General features: G+C 37.2%; 1 protein-coding gene across 2 annotated transcripts in view; it reads left to right on the forward strand.

Annotated features, from left to right (window-relative positions):
• The window catches only part of UBR1 (ubiquitin protein ligase E3 component n-recognin 1), a 74,003-nt gene that overhangs the window by 32,874 nt on the left and 21,657 nt on the right, over window positions 1–19,472 (forward strand). For both annotated transcript variants that reach the window (XM_030452068.1, XM_030452067.1), the window contains 16 exons: window positions 504–684; window positions 1,710–1,771; window positions 1,962–2,072; window positions 2,825–2,890; window positions 3,050–3,151; window positions 3,731–3,794; window positions 4,211–4,335; window positions 5,277–5,329; window positions 6,321–6,423; window positions 7,991–8,039; window positions 10,777–10,931; window positions 11,884–11,983; window positions 13,304–13,413; window positions 14,693–14,782; window positions 16,377–16,564; window positions 18,425–18,630. In XM_030452068.1, coding sequence (XP_030307928.1) covers window positions 504–684; window positions 1,710–1,771; window positions 1,962–2,072; window positions 2,825–2,890; window positions 3,050–3,151; window positions 3,731–3,794; window positions 4,211–4,335; window positions 5,277–5,329; window positions 6,321–6,423; window positions 7,991–8,039; window positions 10,777–10,931; window positions 11,884–11,983; window positions 13,304–13,413; window positions 14,693–14,782; window positions 16,377–16,564; window positions 18,425–18,630 — 1,765 coding nt within the window. The remainder of the gene's footprint in view (window positions 1–503; window positions 685–1,709; window positions 1,772–1,961; window positions 2,073–2,824; window positions 2,891–3,049; window positions 3,152–3,730; window positions 3,795–4,210; window positions 4,336–5,276; window positions 5,330–6,320; window positions 6,424–7,990; window positions 8,040–10,776; window positions 10,932–11,883; window positions 11,984–13,303; window positions 13,414–14,692; window positions 14,783–16,376; window positions 16,565–18,424; window positions 18,631–19,472) is intronic.

Raw genomic sequence — 19,472 nt, forward strand, 5'->3', positions numbered from 1 at the left:
AGTGCCACTGTGACATATTGATGTTCTGATTTGTGGTTTCATTACATAAGTAAACTGCAGAAACCTTTGTGCTGTTTGGGTCATGGCACTGTAAGTAGTCTTAATCAGTGCTGAAGCTCATCCCTGAGCTGGGAGAAGGGAGGACATTGTGTAGCTTGTTAACTTAGAGATTTTTTGAAGTTTTTTCTTTTTTTTTTCTTTTTTCATTAGGGAGAGAAAGGAAGGTTCTTGATCCAGTTTGGGGTGCAAAATGTGCAGATTTTCTTAATATTGCAGTGTAAAGAAGCATATAGACTTTAGAGCACTTTACAGAACACCTTTTTTGAAGGTGAAGTGGATGCTCCACTGCTCCAATCCAGCACTTTTCAGCAGTGAAAAACGGAGTAGTAATTATATTGTGGATTTTTCTTAACTTTTATGCCATCAGAAAAAACAATTGAGGAGTATCAGGACATATATGTGATTTTTAAAGTATAAAGCTATTAATTTATTTTCAATCCTAGGAGGAGCTGTTGCTCAGGGCTTACAGAGAATGTCACAAAGCTGTGATGAGGTGCAGCACGAATGGCCGCTCACGGGAGAAGACAGTGTTTCACCTGTGTGGCCACACTCTGGAGAGCCGACCTTACAGGGTGTCTGCAGACCCTGTCAGCATACATTTGCCACTGTCTAGGACTCTTGCTGGTAGGTGGTGTGTTTGGTTTTGGTTGCTGTTTAAATTGCATTTACCATTCACCTCTTTCTTTACTCTAGAAAGCATTTAGATTAAGTGCTTCACAAATCAGTCACTCTTGACTTTCTGACATACTCATGATCAGACAGCCCTGTTCCCTACATGTCCTTCTAAGGAAAAGTTTTTCTCAAAAAAACATATGCTGTGGAGGTTGGGGGATATTTTTTAAACAGGAGAGAGAGAGATCAGAATGTCCAAGAAGGAAAAGTTTAACGTTTTAAATAAATCTTTTTTTTCTCTCAACTATTTGAATATTTGTGGTTCTGTATCTGTTTCTACCTGTTTTGCCCAAATGGATGCTCATTGTTACTGTATCTTGAATTTATTTTCCAGCAACATATATCTTAGGATCTGTTGTAATGCTTGTACTCTAGGTGGCCCTGCTCTGGCAGGGGGGGTTGGACTAGATGATCTTTCGAGGTCCCTTCCAACCCCCAGGATTCTGTGATTCTGTGTGATTCTGTGATTCTCCTTAAAGACATATGTTTCCAGCATGCCAGGCCAGATTTCCAGTCAGAATGCAATGGACCACAGCAGTGGGTGATTGCTGCTTTCTTTAGAATACAAATGAAATCATATGCTATTATTAAGCTGTAGATGCTTTATCACATCATTTGATACCAAGATACCATCTGTTAAACCTTATAGTCTTGAAACTGAGTTATTACTGACATACAATTTTAATGGGAAATGAAAATTTTGCTAATACTATTTAGCATCTCAATTTAAATTGTTTTAATGAATTAATTAATTAAACGAGTACATTCATAAAATAATAGATTGTAAGCCTGGTAAGAAATAATGTGATGTTCTATCTTTAAAAAAAAAAAAAAAAGGATCAAGCCTTTCCAAAGTAAACTTTGACCTTTTTTTTCTTTTCTGTAGTTCTCCAAGTTGTAAGTGATTTAGCTGACATATAGAATAGAGAAGAAAATATACTGATTCATTTTCTCATTTTTTCCCAATGTTTTTGCAGGTCTTCATGTACGATTAAGCAAGACAGGAACCATCTCAAGATTGCATGAGTTTGTTCCTCCTGTAAGATTCTTTTTTTCCCAAACACTTCTTGTATTTTATACTGTGGAAAGGAAAAAGCCTAAAATTATATTCTGTAACTTCCATGGTGCACACACAAGTTATTTTGCAGCTGTTGCTGTGTCTTTGTTCATTAGGACTTGAACTTTTAAAATCACTGGCAGACTTTTTTTTTTTTTTTTTTACATTTTAGGAGGAATTTCAAGTGGAGCTGCTGGTGGAATATCCTTTGCGGTGTCTTGTCTTAGTTGCTCAGGTTGCTGCAGAGATGTGGAGAAGGAATGGGCTCTCCTTGATAAGCCAGGTACCCCTATGTTATGTCACAGTGAGTTGGTCCTACTGGTGTATGCAAGTGTTTCTCAGTAATGTGGCTTCATCCAGTGTGGTACAATTAACAGAAACATTTCTAGGTGGGGATTTAGATAACCTGGTTTTATTACCAGCTTCATCAGTGGCTTATCCTCCCCATGTTAGACAAGTATTTTCATCTCACATGACTTTTCCTGACTTTCTGAAATGGTATGAGTATTACTGACATCTATTATAGTGTACTTTCAGATCTGCTCAAGTACTCTTAACAGTGTTGCTTATGGCATAAAATACTAGAAGAATTTGTGTATGGAGATCACTATATGCAGAAGTTAAACTGTTTTAATCTCGTATTTTATCTGCTTTAGCTTCTCTTTTTTGTTTATTATTTATTGTTTCTTTGATGGCAGAATTTTTCTGATTATCTTTAACAAGATGCTTTGGCAAAATCAAAGTAAATATTAGTAGCCCCTTGTAAAATTGTTTTTCTGACAACTGGGGTAGGAGGAGGATGTTTTAACTTAAATTGATAGCAGCTAGTAGAATTATGTATGAAGAATAATGGCATAGGCTTTCTCTGCATAGGTGAAAACATTTTTCACTTCATCATGTTTGTGTTGAAAGAATCACAGGACTTTCACTTACTCAGGGAAGGTGCTGTGCAGTTAAAAAAAACCTAGTGTGTCAACTGGTGCACATACCAAATGCATTGCTTTACATCTCAAATTTTGCTTTCTTCTTTCTCAGGTATTCTACTATCAAGATGTTAAATGCAGAGAAGAGATGTATGATAAAGACATAATCATGCTCCAGGTATGATTTTTTTGAATCACTGCCTTCCTGATTCATAACATTATCATTAATTTTCTTTTAACTTTGATTATGAAAAAAAAAATTTCTTGGCAAGAGTAGTTTTCATAACTGATCACTTTATAGTAACTGATGTTCATATTAGTTTGGTTTTTTTGATAGATAGGTGCATCTCTCATGGATCCAAATCAGTTCCTCTTGCTGATACTACAGAGGTATGAGCTTGCTGATGCGTTCAAGAAGATCAAGCCCACCAAAGACCAGGTAAGTAGCAAGTATTTCTGCTGGTTTACTTTATTTGCTTTGTGTTTAGGGTATGTTAATAAGGAAAACTTACTACTGTCTAACTGCATTTTTATGACCATTCTAAAAGTCAGTCAACAGAAGACCTAGTTGGTACATAAATGATTTGGTGTTTGGAATTTGTAGGGGGCTTATTCAAAATTAGCAAACAGATTTTGCCCTCTTTGACTTTTATTTCATAGGATACCTTCCAAATCAACCTAAATCACTTCTCTATAAAATTTCTTTGTCACTTAAGCCACGTTACATATTCTTACTTTGGATTAGATTGTTGTGCTACTTCTTAAGGCTTAAACTTTTTGTATTACCCTTCATTAGGGATATATTTTTAGCTGCTGTTTTTCTGCACGTGCATCTTGTACCTCAGATGTACTATCTCCTCCAAGTGCAGGCATTTTTTCCAGCTTGTTTGGATGGAGGTTTCTTCCTAGAGTGCAGTGCTTGAGCTAGGTGGTGAATCCAAAGGCTGAGTTCAGTGTCCTGCTCATGTTTCCTGCTTGTTCTTCTTGTTTGTCCCTCTTGTTTCCCTGATTCTTGCAGGATTTGATCAAACAATGTAATGTGTTAATAGAAGAGATGCTTCAGATTCTCATCTATGTCGTGGGTAAGTTTGATTTTTCTCTGTTGTTCTAATGGATTATTACAGTTTGGCAAAATGTAAGGCTTGATGACTTTCTTTGACATAGGTGGTATGGAGGGGATACTGGAGAATGCCTGTTTTAAATAGGTGAATCAGCAACACAAGTATTGGTCAACCAGAAGCTGTAGTGGTTGCATAGTGAAAAGAGCTGTTAATTAACTTCATACTTGATCATTAAAGTAGAATATGAGGAGAAACTCCATCTCAGCCCACTTGGTTAGGAAGCTAGGCTAAAAACATTTTTTTTTTCAGACACTTGAGAGGTTTCTGGCAAATCCAAACTTACTCAGTGAAGCAACAGCAGTGGCTTTGTGCAAAATTCAAAAGTGCTTTATAACTTCTATATCTGCTATTCTTCTCCTTTTGTTTCACTCTGGTAGGGGAAAGATATGTGCCTGGAGTGAGTAATGTGACAAAAGAAGATGTTATTATGAGGGAAATCATCCATCTCTTGTGTATTGAGCCAATGGCTCACAGTGCAATTACCAAGTCCTTGCCTGAAAATGTGAGTCCTTCTTTATTTCGTTTTTTTCTTAATTTGCTTTGTCTTGTTTTGTGGGGGGTTATTTTGTCTTTAGCTTCCATATTTTTATATGGAATCTTTTTTACTTCTGATAAAAAGCTCAAATGTTGATTTCATATTTACAAACTAGCATGACAAAAGGGCTTGCAAGCATTACTGATGTACACAGAAATGTCATGGATTCAAGTATGGGCTAATCTGAAAAGGCTGGTATGGGAATTGTGCTTTTTGATGAAGTAGAATTTTTTTTTTAATCCAGCTGTAGTTCTGAATTCAAAGAGAAAAGTTTCAAAATTATTTTCTCTTTTGGTCCTGTAGGACCATGCAGCTGGATTCCACTCTGCTCTGTGTACCAACAATAAAATTTATTCTGTAATTTTGGTCATTTAAGCCTGAGCAGATCCATTGGAAGTCAAGTATTGTACATGTCTACTCAAAAGCACAGATTTCCTGCCATCCTCTTCAGACTTCTGGAATTCCAAGCAAAGGAGCAAGCAAATGGGAATTAGATTTTATAGATTGCAAGTTTTCAGAGCTGGCAATTAATGCAAAAAATTTCAATTTTATTGTAAATTAAATAGCCTGGAATGTTATCAGAAACCAGTGATGATCCACTCTTAAGAAATTAAACCTCTGGTTTTTCCTCCATTGAGGCTGGGTAAGGCACTGCTCTCTTTCTGGAAATCAGTTCTGTTAAAAATTACACATAATTAAATGAAAGTATTATCCATCTCTTGTTTGGTACTTCGTTGTAACTTGTCACTTATGATTATCTGTTTTCTGAATGACAGTGAGCAAAAGGATATTAATTCATGAATTAGGGAAATTAATCTAGATTTATCTGTCTATTTTTGCTACACCTAGCATAATACTGAAGATACTTAAATCATTATATTTTTATCCAAAACTAATTTTTTTACCAGGAAAACCATGAAACAGGCTTGGAGAATGTAATTGATAAAGTGGCTACTTTTAGGTAAGTTCTTACTATGTTTTATAACTAGATTGAACCTGAAATAAGGTATTTTAGATAATATGGGTTATATATAACACTGCTGCACAGTGAAGTCTCTGTTCACCTAATGCTTTGCTGTTTTGAAAATGCTTTAAAACATGCATAGGAAGGAAAAGTGTATGGAATATCTGAAGCAGCTGCTTCTCTCCTTTTGCCCCTTTCTTCAAATTCAGTTTGAGTCTCAGCAGTTTAGTACTCTCGTATCCTAGTGGAAATGTCTTAAAGAATTCATTTTATTGCAAAGATTATTGGGAAACTTAACAGCTCGTTTTGCTTTGAAAATCACCACCTAATCATTGGTTTAGATGTTATTTAGTTGCTTAGGTGCTGTAGCATTGAGATTAAATTTTTTAAAAAATCTATATATGCAAATAGGGAAGAATCATTTGTAGCTGCTGAGGAAAACTAGTTCAGATGTCTGCTATTCTTGTACCAAAATGTTTTGTAATTTTAATTATTTTTGTATACCTTATTTTAAATTTCATGTGGATTGCTTGATTATGTTTAATCAAGGGGAGTTACTGGTTTACCTAACAATTTTGGTTTGGGAATTAAATGAAAGATTAATAAAAAAATATCTGGCTGGGAAGCAGCTGTTTGTATTGCCTGTTTTGTACCTTTGTAAAGGAAAGTATTGAAATTTATACAATAGCACCCAGTGTCTGAAATTCTAAGCTATAAAGTTGGCAAGAGTTGACCTGTCAGACTATACTGTGTGCTGTAGTTGTTACAGACTATAAACATTTTGCTGCTGGATGGATTTCACAGTAGTAAACAGTCTTGAAAGTTAAAGACTATAACTGTACTCAGCCTTTTTTTGTTATAAGCAATAATCACTATTCTACTTCTTACTAGCAGTTACTTAGAAAGTGGTGTTCCTGGTTTGTTTACATTCAAAGATGTGCTGAACATACATTATTAGTCTGTATGTCATGAAATATTTCTTTGTAAGGAAACCGGGTGTGTCTGGCCATGGAGTATATGAACTGAAGGATGAATGCTTGAAAGAGTTCAATATGTTCTTTTATCACTATACCAAGACCCAGCACAGCAAGGTAAGCAGTGTAATCTTCACTCTGATGTTGAAAAACAGCACATGCTTACCAATGTCTAAAGAATTTTGCTAAATCAAAGGAATTAATGGAATCCTAAGAAACTGATTCAAAAAACCAGTATTTGCAGCTAGCTTGAAAATTAAACTTGTAATGAAGTTAAGATTAGAAATAGAAGTTGATATGGTGTAGTCTGCATTAGTATTTTCCTTTATAGTGTCTTCTCTATTAACTGTTAGCTGTTTATGCTAAGAATGAAATATGATATATGAATTATCTTTGAATTGGAAAATCCCAAACTTTGCTTTCATAACTCTTGTTGAGGAAGCAAGTATGCTCGATTATTTATCTCTACTACAAATTGAAATTCAAAACACAATATTGTTAAAAAGATTTCAAGAAAGATTCTAGTTGCAGAACCAAGTATTGACTATTCATCTTGCCACATTTCTAGTTTAGGTTTATCAGAGTTTGGGCCCAGCTGGTACCAACTGGGCCTTTGCTCGCTCACCCCCCACCCCACTGTGGGACAGGGAGGAGAAAATCCACCCAAGGGTCCTTAATCCAGACAAGGACAGGGAGGTTTGCACTGCCCAGTTACAGTTAAAAAAAAAAAAGACTGGTTCAACTTTGGAAGGAAAAAGCTAATTTAATTTAGCATGAGAAAGAGAAAACACGGCCAGACCTTAATGCCTTAATGCCTTCCCTCCCCATCCCTCTCCTCTCCCCGACCTGGGTCGCTTCACTGCTGCCTCCCGTCAGGGCACAGGGGACACAAGGGGGGTTCAGGGTCAGTTCCCCACACGCTGTTTCTGACACTTTTCCTCCTCAGGGGAGGACTCTCACATTCTTCCCCTGCTCCAATGCGGGGTCCCTCTGAGGGGACAGAGTCCCTCAGGAACCCCTGGAACATGAGTCCCTCCCATGGGGTGCAGTCCCTCAGGAACTGCTCCATCCCGGGCTGCCCACAGAGTCACGGCTGCTACGGGAACAGTCACCTCCCCTGCCACGGGCTCCTCCATGGCTGCAGAGCCACATCTGCCCCTCTCTGCCATCCTGCACAGGCTGCAGCTCCACATCTGCCCATCTGTGACACTTCAGGGGCTACAAATCCACATTTACCCCACTGTGCTCCTTCAGGGACTGCTCCACCGCGCTCCTCCATGGCTGCAGGGGCACAGCCGCTATCTCATCACGGGCTGGGGGGGAACCTCTGCTCAGGCACCTTTCTCCCTCCTGACCTCTGTGTCTTTTCTGTAGCATTGCTTGCTCTCATCTCCTGCTCTCCTCTGCTCTGCAGGTCTTCTTTTTAATATATTTTTGTAGTTTCATTTTCCCTTTCTTGAATATGTTACTTGCCGAGGCACATCCAGTTGGCTATACCTCCTTGCCTTGGGCAGAGTTGGGGCAGGGATTGGAACTTGGGGAGCTTCCAGCTGCTTCTCACAGGAGACACCCCTGTGGCTCCCTCTGCTTCCAAACACCACAGTGCTGACCCAGATGAAGGTTTCCTTGTTGTTTCATTGTGTGTTTCTGTAGAGATGCTCATGTAACAATACTTTTTCTGTAGGCTGAACATACACAAAAGAAAAGAAGAAAACAAGAAAACAGAGATGAAGGTAAAAAGTTTTGATCACTCAACAAATGTATTAAATATATATAAATTCAATAGTATATGTACTTGTGCCTATAAAATGAGCTTTGGAAGATGTCTTGTGACTCAGTCATGGCTAGTTGAGTTCATATTAAATTTGTTATTTGTCTTAATTATAATTAATTAGCATCTGACATTCATTTTCTCTTTTTTCCTTTTTGTTTTAACATAAAGATAGGAGCTTTGGGATTTTTACTTTAGTTTCCCTGTAGGCAAATGAGCATGGTGCCCATTGACAAAATTAACAACTTTGAGTTTTAATGGTGGGGTAATTACAAGACAAATGTTTATTTTTTTATGAGTAGTTTCTGCAGCAGAGTGTTCAGATATAGTAAGACCATGAAGAGAAGGTTGCCACAGGAGCTAGCACACATATCCATTCTGTAAGTTTTATAAATCAGGTTTTATTTTTTTTTCAGAAGCTGAAAATACATGTAACAGTAAATCCCATGTTTCTGCAGTAAGACAAATTGTTTCCCTTTTGAATTTAGTTTTACCCATTCAAGACATGAGCATTAATTGAGTTGATTTGAGGTTGAATTTGTAAGCAGAATGAGTGAACAATTTAATGAAATCAGTTAACTTTTTGTGTTAGCTGCAACAGAAATTTATTTTTCTTGTCCCAGATTGTCCTTACATCTGGACAATTTAGTCTTCCTCTTAAAATGTATTTTGATTTTTGTGTACAGTCAGGGACACTACAGCATTTCATGCCTAGTTAAAAATAATTCTGAGTAAATTTTACATGCCTGGGGTTTCTTTCACTTGAAAAACTGTGGAACTGAAGAAGCATTGTCATTTAGGAGGGGCACAGTTAAATCAGAAGTCACATTATCTGTGGAAAAAATTTTTTCCTTCAGTTTAAGTAACTCAGAAGTTTGACAGCTGGAAAAAAAGGAGGTAAAAATCTTCTGGATTGCTTTTGGTTTCTTCCTCCACTGTTTATTTTATACACTTGAAAGATTTTCAACCTTATGTTTTTTCCCCTGTTCACTTCAGCAATTTAAATTAGCAGGAATGCTTATTTTGTGGAACAATTTATAATGGAGATATTTAGATGAAATTGTCAATCACTCACATTCATATAATCAGGCAATACAGTTACAAAATATAAAGGTAACTGCTTACTTTGATGTCTGTTCCCTTGACACCACCCATTTTGTTGCAGATACTTCACCCACTGGCTTTTATGTGGCTGTGTTATCTTTATCAGTAACTTCTTATAATTCTTTCATTCTAAATTGTCAATAGATCCGTGGTTACAGAGACAGTGCACTTACAGAAGGTGTCTGAATGCAGGCATCCAGGTACCAAAAGAAGACAAATCAATGCTTCTGGATAGAGGGTGGCTGCATCATTGAGCTGCTGTTGGTAGATGCCAAGATTCTGGAATTGTAGACATCACATCATACAGTTTCAGCATTAGCTCAGAAAATGTACATAACTAGAAGTGATCTGAACACCCCAGTAGCAGGAAGAATTTAGAGCTTGTCAGGGTTTAACACTGGCCTGGCAATTAAACCGAATAACAGACGCTCTCTATTAATGTCTCTCTCCTCCTTGATAAAGAAAGGAGAGAGAATAAGGGAGAGAGACTGATGGGTTGGAAACTAAACTACACAACTTTAATGAAACAGTAATGATAAATAGGAAAAACTACTAAATATATACAAATATACAGGAAAATGGAAACCACATTCCTCCCTCCTTTCCCCCAATAACTCTCACGTCACCACCGAGGCTGCAGGGCAGCCCTGGGAAAGTCCAGGCTGGAATCCTGGGGTCAGCAGCAGTTGGGAGCTGGAGGCAGGAACACACAGATATGGGCTGGGATGGATCAGGAGCACAGGCAGATGAACGGACAGAATCCTTCCAGGATGCTGGGTGAAGGAAGGGAGGAAGGGAAATCAGGAAATCCAGAAGTCTGGAAATCTGGCTCGGCCCTGGTGATGCCTCAAATTTATACTGAGTGTGATGTATATGGGATGGAATCCTCTGTTTGGTCAATTCTGGCATCTCTCTTGTCTGTTCCTCCCCAAAGGAGGGCTCAGGTGGGACCTCTTTATCCTCCTGGACAGTAAAATGTTTTCCTCAGAGCTGAGCAGTGCCCTTGGCTCTGCACACCAGTCTCTAGCAGTAACTATAAACATCGAGTGTTATCAGTCCTAGAAGCACACACTGTCTGAGAAACTTGCTGTTAATTTCAGCAAGTGCAGCTACTTACAAGAGACTTAGCTAAAAGCAAAAAGTACTAGACAGCAAATCACCTTTATCCTGGCCCAAACCAGGACAGAGCTCCAGCCATATTATGCCTTGGCCACTGTAATGTGAGACTCAAATTCTGGAAGATCCACTGTTTGCTCTTATTTAACTGCTTCAAAATTGTGTATCTTATACAAAATCTAAGCACTGTGTTTGTTAGTGATACCAAATAATAAGGCAATCCAAAGTATTAAAGATTTGCACTTACAACAAAGTACCTTTGATTTTTTTAGCTTGGTTTTCAGGTGTTTTTTATGGGAACTTAGTTTTGCTAAAGGTAAAAGCTGACTTAGGTGAACATTTCTGTTTGAGGACTGTTTTTTAATTTAAAAGTCCAGTTGTTCTTTTGCTGGAATGGGTATACTTGTGTTCTCTACTCTTCTCTAGCAGTATTTGATGAGATGCCAGTTTGTTAGTGTGTTTGCATGTCTGTCTTCTAGCATTGCCACCACCTCCTCCTCCAGACTTCAGTCCTGCATTCAGCAACGTGGTGAGGATTCTGAACTGTGATGTTATGATGCACATACTTCGGACCATTCTTCAGAGGGCAGTGGAACTGGAAACCCACTTGTGGACTGAAGCTATGATACAAATGGTATGTTTAGCTGTGGTCTGTGTTGACCATGTTAACTGCTTATTCTAGGATCAAAATGTGCAAAGCTAAACTTCAACTTTGAATGATAAGAATTGGCTTTTTGTCCCAAATGTGTTTTTATAAATGGTACTGGCAAAGACATAGTTTTGAATTATTTATCTCCACTGTAAAATAAAAATGTGAAACATCATAAATTTAAATCAGGAATATTCTTCAGCTGTCTATTTTGCTTTCCCCTCTGTGTTGCCTCATCACTGAAACTGTTTCAGTATGTAATTTGCCTTACTAGATCTTTTTCTTGAACCTTTATGTGCAAATAAGTAATCCATTTATCATCTGAGAAGAAACTGGAGTTGCTTCCTCTTGTAAGGGTCTCTGGTAAAATGAAATTATGTAATTTAAGTATCCAAACATTTCATATTACCACAATGTCTTTAAAAAGGGATTACTGATGTTGTATAAGTTGTTTCTTTGGAGTTTTTCTGTTAGTTGTTTTTAAGGTGATTTTTTTCATTTGGTTTGGTTTTGGTTGTTCATTTGGGTTTTTATAAGATATTTACAGGATGAGGACCTGAATGTATAGAGTGGTTGAATCAGTTTTGTTAATTAGATTGCATAGATTATTTAATTATATTTCTTTACCTGGTAATCTTTGAATTATGGAATTAACCAAGTATTTTATAGATCTGTATCAGCACAATTAAAAAATTCATATGTTTCCAATGTAAAGTGTGTGCAAGTTTATTAACTACAGTGCCAGTAGTATTGAGGAAAATTATATTGTGCATTGTTATTTCATTTTCCATAAATGATGTTTGCACAGTTTCTCATTTCTGTGTTTTACTATGGATATAATCAGCATCTAGTGCAGAGCTATATCAAACATACATATTTTATATCCTTTTCCAGACCTCTTAAGAGTAAATGATTTACGATTTTTCTCTTTTTTTAGGTACTTCATCTCCTTTCTTTAGGGTTACTAGAAGAGAAGCAGCAGTTACAGAAGGCCCCAGAAGAAGAAGTAACCTTTGATTTTTATCACAAAGCAACACGTAGGTTTCACTTTCCTTACAAGGGCAGAGTAGGTTGTGCTAACTTGATTTTGTAGGAACAAAAATAAGCTACAAGAAAGTATTTGGTGATTTTAGTCAGAGTTAACTTTTTTGCTATAGAATTAAAATCATTAAAATAAATATTTTTGTTTTGTTAATAATCCAGAAACCAGGACTAGCTTTTATTGTTCTCAGTTGCCAGGTGTATTCAACAGGAGATGTTCTTTTCTTCCTGAGAAAGAAATGCAAAAATAGTACTAGTGTTAGATAATTGAAAAAATGGTTCTTCCTCTGCAAGAACATGATTGAAATGGAAACTATACATCTACATGTTTTTAAAATACCATTTAAATAAGTAAATACATAGAGGTGCTGAACTGAGTTAATTTTTTTTCTAATGTGCAAAGTGGTGTCACTGAAAAACTCAAATTTCATGTCTTTTATGGTTTTAAGTTTTTCTTGTTGAAAAATGTATTTATGTTGTTAAAATGGAGGAGCATTTTTATCACATTGAACTTAATTCTGTTTAAAAAACTTCATAGTAACTACAGGAATACACTAAAATTAGTTACAGTTCAGATGTTAGAGAATTCTTTGCCATCTTTACTTTTGCATAACTAGAAAAGCCAAATCCCCATTTATTCATAAGGGATGCAAAAACAATCAGTACTTTTGTAAGTAAACCCTTCCTGAGAGAATTAAAAAAAAAATAACTAAATTGTAATGTATTTGTCTCACTCTAAAAAGGTACAAATTAGTTTAAAATTGAAAGTGTTGCTAAAGAAATTAAATTGAAGAGAATGATCTCCATTTTAAAGCATGCTTGTGTTAGAGAATGGCCTAGAGCAGTATGAATTTTTACCAAGGTGTGAGGAAGCAAATAATTACTATCATGGTAACAGTTGTGATGGAAATAAACTTGTGCACACTCAGATTTTAGCAAACTTACATAAGCTGTAAGATATTTACTGTTGCTCCTTGAAGTGAAAGGCAGTTCTTGCTTTTGTGTGTATTTCTGGAAGTAGCAGGAAGTGTAGATCTACAAGAGGGAAAGATAATTAGTATTATCTGTATTTATATGGATTATATTAATATAATATATTAATTAATATAATAAAATAATTAATAATATGTATTTAACAGTTAAATAAACAGTTAAATTGCAACAGGTAAGTAATTACACAGGTTGTGTTCATGTATGTGTGTTATATGATTAGCAATATTTTAAGGCATATACATGGTTGTAAATACATTGAAACATTGAGGGGTTTTCCCCTGAGTTTCCCTCCCCTGCTTATCTACTTTTCTCTCTTTGTAAAGGAATGGGAAGCTCAGCCTTGAATGCTGTGAACGTGTTAATGCTTCTGGAAAAATTAAAGAGAGTTCCTCAGTTAGAGGCACAGAAGGACACAGTCAGTTGGATACTGCAGGTATACAAGAGGGAGATTAAGTATGGTGTGACTTCATTAACTTAGCTTTTATGAAAGATGTTTTGGTTACATATAACCCAGTGTTTACAGATGCAGTGATTTCTTGAGAGTTAAATCTGCTGGAACAATTTTTCTCCCCAAATGAGAGAGTTTCCCAAGTACTGCACTGACACTTAGAGGTCATTGTACTTGCAATTGCTATTTTCAAGCATTGGTTTAATTTTTTCTTGGGTAACTCATTCCAGTAATGACATTTTTATACATGAAATTTATACCTCCTGTTTCTGTTGCAAAGTAACAGCAAGTGATAAGTAGAAGTTTATGAATTGGGAAAGCATTTTACAGGCTGCTTGTAGTAAGACTTGAGTCACACAGATCTGACTGATGGCCCTGTTGTACGTTTGACCTGTGGTATTTGTCCACCCAACTCCCTGCCATTACCCAGTAAGAGATGGGGAAAACTTCTAGAGCTGTCACACCTTCTCTAAAGTAAGAGGCTGCTGCTTCTGCTTGGCAGGAGCACTCCTGCCCTGTTCCATTTTGGGCTTCTTGTTTTAGGTGGCAAACATAGAAGACAGTGCTCTTGGAAAAGAGGGTAAGAATCCATAGTAGGGATCCAAAATTACCCTCAGCTACTAAAATTGGAGTATGTTGGTACATTAGGGAGGCAGGTTTGAAAGACTGTTTTTTTTTGAAAAGCCATTATTCTAAAGTTATAAAGTTGAAAGTAAAAATGTACTTTAAAAAGTATAAAAAAGTGTATTAAACTTTTAAATGGTATGCATAGTAAATATATAATAGTACATATTATCAAAGCTTCAAGATGCTTATTAGAGAAGGTAGTGAATGAAAATTGAAGTTTTAACTATTTGGATGTATGCTGGAAAGCTTTCTGTTCCAGATACATAGGTTTTTAAATTATTTTTGTGACTATTTCCATGGGGTGACCCCACATCTCATCTGCTTAAGTGTAAGCTAGCAGTCTCTGTCCATTCTGCAGATTGTGCAGATGCTTAACAGTATCACTGCCAGAAGACTGAGAAATTTGGAAGACTTTTCCTTCATATTGAGCAGTGCTTGTCACATTCAGGATAACAGACACAGCAGTGCTACAGGAGTGCACATAAAGTCTCAGATGTTTTTAGTATTTAGGAGTTGGTTTTGTGCATTTGAAAAGCTGAAAATAACATGAAACTAAATAACCAAGAGCTTTAATCCTGTCTCTGTTCTAATGAGCCATGTTGCTTTTTTATTTTAACATCTACATCTCTATTCCTAGATGTTTGACACAGTGAAAAGACTGCGAGAAAAATCTAGCTTGACCTCTGTAGCAGCAACATCAGGCTCAGAAACTACAAGATGTGATGAGGTAATAATAATTTTTAAAGTGCAGTGGAAGCCTTGTATTTAATGTTTTGAACAGCTGTTTTCAAAAAGATGGGTAAATTTATTGCTACCTGAGATGATAACTTTAAAAATATTAATTATTATATATTGCCTACAAGTAGGATTTAGGTTCCAAGTCTGATATTTTTAGTGAATTTTAATTTAATAAATGAAATTTATGCTAAGGATGTTTCAGGGAATTATGAGCAGCTAATGTAGTTTAGATTGTACTTCCATGTTAAGTGAAACAACTGAGATGGGTAAGGAAGTTATTTGTGATAGTTTCTCTTCTCTTCTTAGCTTTATGACTTTACTACCTTATATGTTGTCATTGTGCAATAATTAGAAATACAGATCCACTTAAAGTGATGTGTTGTAATTTAAGTGACCTACCTAGGGGTTAATCTGCTTTGTGATTATTCTGCTTAGGTGTTTATTCTGTGTTTCAGTCTTTGTCCCCTTCACTCAGAGTTACTTTTGAATCCAGTGGTCAAATGACACAAAGAAAGGGAGATTGGAAAGATTACTGAAGTCCCATGAGTGGTTTTGGTTTGTTTGTTTGTTTGTTTGTTTTTAAATTGGCAGGTAAATAGAAAAGAGGAATCTGATTTGCTGTCAACACTGGGCAAAGACAGACCAGTTTGCTCTTACACACTCTGTAAACAGCTTGTTGCCAAACTATCTCTTGGCTACTCATTTCATACATAGCTCTAACCTTATCACAGCATATGCTGCTTTTCTTTTTGGAGAAATATGTCATGTGATACCTGGTAAGGTAAAGAAAGAAAGTACAAAAGTGAGCAAGAAATGAGACTTTTACCATTCCACTGCTTGTGGAGAAATTTGTTAGTATTCTGTTTCCTAAAAAAATAATGGTATGTGAATGGAAAAAATATGTATAATGTTGAATTTATACCTTAAGCAATTGAAAAAGAGCAATTAGGTTCTCTATCTTTCAATTAGGTCTACTTTTTGGTGTAGCTAGACTCTGCATTTCCAAAGCATATGACTAATTTGTTTATACTTTTTGAAAACATGATCCATGAGGAAATACTGGAAGAAGAAGAGTTTTCCAATCTGCAATAAAGAGGAATAAGGGAAAATACAGACCTTGGGTGTGTAAAATACTGTCATAGCAATGCAGAAGTACTCTCTTTGCCATGTTGTCCATAGACAGTTCAAGATAAAATTTTCCTTAATTCCTGTAAGGGAGATAATGAATGCTCAGCAGGGGCTTTGTTTATGGGGAGAATAACAAAAAACTGGAGGAGGCTTGTGATGTTCACCTCACTAAAGTTTCTTAAGAAATATGAATCATGTGTTACTGATCCTGTCTTTGGGGAAGGGATTGTACAAGTGACCTTTTGTGAACCCCTCAATCTCATTCTTCTGACTAGATTAATGAACTTAGCATTTAAGGTTTTAGTTTTTACATTTTTCAGATAACAGGTACTTTGGTTTTATTGAAATGTTGTCAGATAAGGAATTTCATGTCAGGGGTTAGAATGCATATAGTTGCAGAAATATTCTTCTCTTTCTGATGTTTTCTGTTGCCTTTGCTTTCTTTCTCTTTTAAGACACAGAGCACTCAGGATAAAGAGAAAGCTGAAAGAAAGAGAAAGGCAGAAGCAGCCAGGTTGCACCGTCAGAAGATAATGGCTCAGATGTCTGCACTGCAGAGGAATTTCATTGAAACCCACAAGCTCCTGTATGAAAATACACTGGAAGCACAGGGGAAAGAAGATGCTATTATGGAGGAGGAAAGGTAAGAAAAAAGAGGCATCTGGAGTTCCAGTGGGAAGAGTTCACTACCTGACACACAAGCTCATTATCATAGAATCATAGAATCATAGAATCCTTGGGGTTGGAAGTGTAGAGTTTTGCATTTGGGGAAGAACAACACGATGTCCCAGTATAGGTTGGGGGCTGACCTGCTGGAGAGCAGTGTAGGTGAAAGAGACCTGGGGGTCCTGGTTGACAAGAGGATGACCATGAGCCAGCAATGTGCCCTTGTGGCCAAGAAGGCCAATGGCATCCTGGGGTGCATTAGAAAGGGTGTGGTTAGTAGGTCAAGAGAGGTTCTCCTCCCCCTCTATTCTGCATTGGTGAGGCCGCACCTGGAGTATTGTGTCCAGTTCTGGGCCCCTCAGTTCAAGAAGGACAGGGAAGTGCTTGAAAGAGTCCAGCGCAGAGCTACTAAGATGATTAAGGGAGTGGAACATCTCCCTTATGAGGAAAGGCTGAGGGAGCTGGGTCTCTTTAGTTTGGAGAAAAGGAGACTGAGGGGTGACCTCATCAATGTTTTCAAATATGTAAGGGGTGAGTGTCAGGGAGATGGAGTTAGGCTCTTCTCAGTGGTGACCAGTGATAGGACAAGGGGTAGTGGGTGTAAATTGGAGCACAGGAGGTTCAAGTTGAATATCTGGAAAAATTTTTTTCCTGTAAGGGTGACAGAGCCCTGGAACAGGCTGCCCAGGGGGGTCGTGGAGTCTCCTTCACTGGAGACATTCAAAACCCGCCTGGACACGTTCCTATGCGAAGTGCTCTAGGTGGCCCTGCTCTGGCAGGGGGGGTTGGACTAGATGATCTTTCGAGGTATGTTCCAGGGACAGATTGTGTCACCCCAGTCAGCAAACTTGTGTATTTATTTACTTTTAAGTAATCTGTTAAAGGATTGTATGTAAATGAGCATGTGTATGTAAGAACAGTGGACTCACTTTGTAGAGCAATATAATATAAACAAAAGAAAAATTATTTCTTCAAATGGGGAGTACTTGTATTGCTTAACATTTGAAAAAATATCATTAGCAAGCTGCTGAGTTGACAGCACTGAATTTGGAGGTGACTGTTGACTTTGAAAATTTAAGTATTTAATTTGGAATTAATCTGAAAGCCAGTATGATTTAAGGTTAAATAGCAGTGAATAAAATATGATTTTTGCAGTTCAATTCACTGATCTTTCTATCCATTTGTTTTTAAAATGTAGCTTCATACTGAAGATGTTTTCTTTACATTAGTTACAACTTTGTCCATGTGAGTTGCTTCTGTTCTGGGCATGCTTCAACAATATAGTATAGCTAATACAACTCACATGTTGAGTCCAATTTGGGCTGCACAAAACAAATCAGGAAAATAGACATACCTGCTTATAAAAAGTACAGAACACTTCTCTGTGCTTTGATCTTTAAGTCATGTTCCTCAAATCATTGTGAAACACTGGAATAAGGAATATTTTTTAAAATATGTGGAAGCTTATTGTGCCACAAACCATGGAATTAAGTAGTGATGTTCATTTTCCCTGTTTTCTTCAAGAATGGGAAACAATTTTAATGTGTCTGATTAAAATATATTTAATCTGATCTACACTGAATACAGCCTCCTGAATTTCCTGCTGTTTAAATTGATTTAATTGTGTTATTCTGTGTTAGCTGACTTCTACTTTCTGTTTTTAAGGAATAGTGCATTTTAGTGAGGACTGAGGTGGTTCTTCAGTATTTTGTAAAACACTTTGGTACAAAACCAGGTGTGTTGGCTGCATGGGATCTTTTTTAGATGCCCAGAAGCATAAGTTTGTTTAGAAAAATCCAACTGCTTATCTATGTCTCTGTCATTCATGGTCCTACAGCGTGTCTTCAGCAATTGATTACTCCAGAATTGCTTTGGGTCCCAAACGAGGTCCATCTGTGGCTGAGAAAGAAGTTCTGACCTGTATTCTATGTCAGGAGGAGCAGGAAGTCAAGTTGGAAAGTGCTGCAATGGTATTGTCTGCCTGTGTCCAGAAATCAACTGCCTTAACTCAGAATAGGAGCAGAATTCTTGACGTCTCAGGGGGTATGCAACTTCTCTTCTTTTAGAGTGCAAGCTGTTGTGTACTTGGAACTCACACCCTTTGAACATGATGAAATGCAGCTTTCAGTCAGACTGTTAAATGGTTTACCTTTCTTACTAAAAAGAAAGTGAAAAATTTTAAGTTGCTCTAAAATCTGTGATTTAAACAAAAAATAAGAAGTGTATGAAGAATTTTCTTTGCCCCTTGGAAATCAGAAGGTGCTTTAATCTCTCAAGCTGATGTTATAAAACTTAGTAGAGCTTTGGTAGGAGTGGTCACCAAGAATGTTAAAAGTTCTGTTTAATCAGGTTCAGCAGCAAACTTCTCCAGTGTGGAGGAAACACATGAACTATGTTAAGGGCCAGCATTGCATCTTCAGGAGGGTTTTGGGTTTTGGTTTTGGTTTCTTTTTGGAAGTGTCAGGGTTTAACACTGGCCTGGCAATTAAACCGAATAACAGATGCTCTCTATTAATGTCTCTCTCCTCCTTGATAAAGAAAGGAGAGAGAATAAGGGAGAGAGACTGATGGGTTGGAAACTAAACTACACAACTTTAATGAAACAGTAATGATAAATAGGAAAAACTACTAAATATATACAAATATACAGGAAAATGGAAACCACATTCCTCCCTCCTTTTCCCCAATAACTCTCACGTCACCACCGAGGCTGCAGGGCAGCCCTGGGAAAGTCCAGGCTGGAATCCTGGAGTCAGCAGCAGTTGGGAGCCGGAGGCAGGAACACACAGATATGGGCTGGGATGGATCAGGAGCACAGGCAGACGAACGGACGGGATCCTTCCAGGATGTCGGGTGAAGGAAGGGAAGCAGGGAAATCAGGAAAT

The sequence above is a fragment of the Calypte anna genome, chromosome 5A, assembly GCF_003957555.1.
Source record: "Calypte anna isolate BGI_N300 chromosome 5A, bCalAnn1_v1.p, whole genome shotgun sequence".
Lineage (NCBI taxonomy): Eukaryota > Metazoa > Chordata > Aves > Apodiformes > Trochilidae > Calypte > Calypte anna.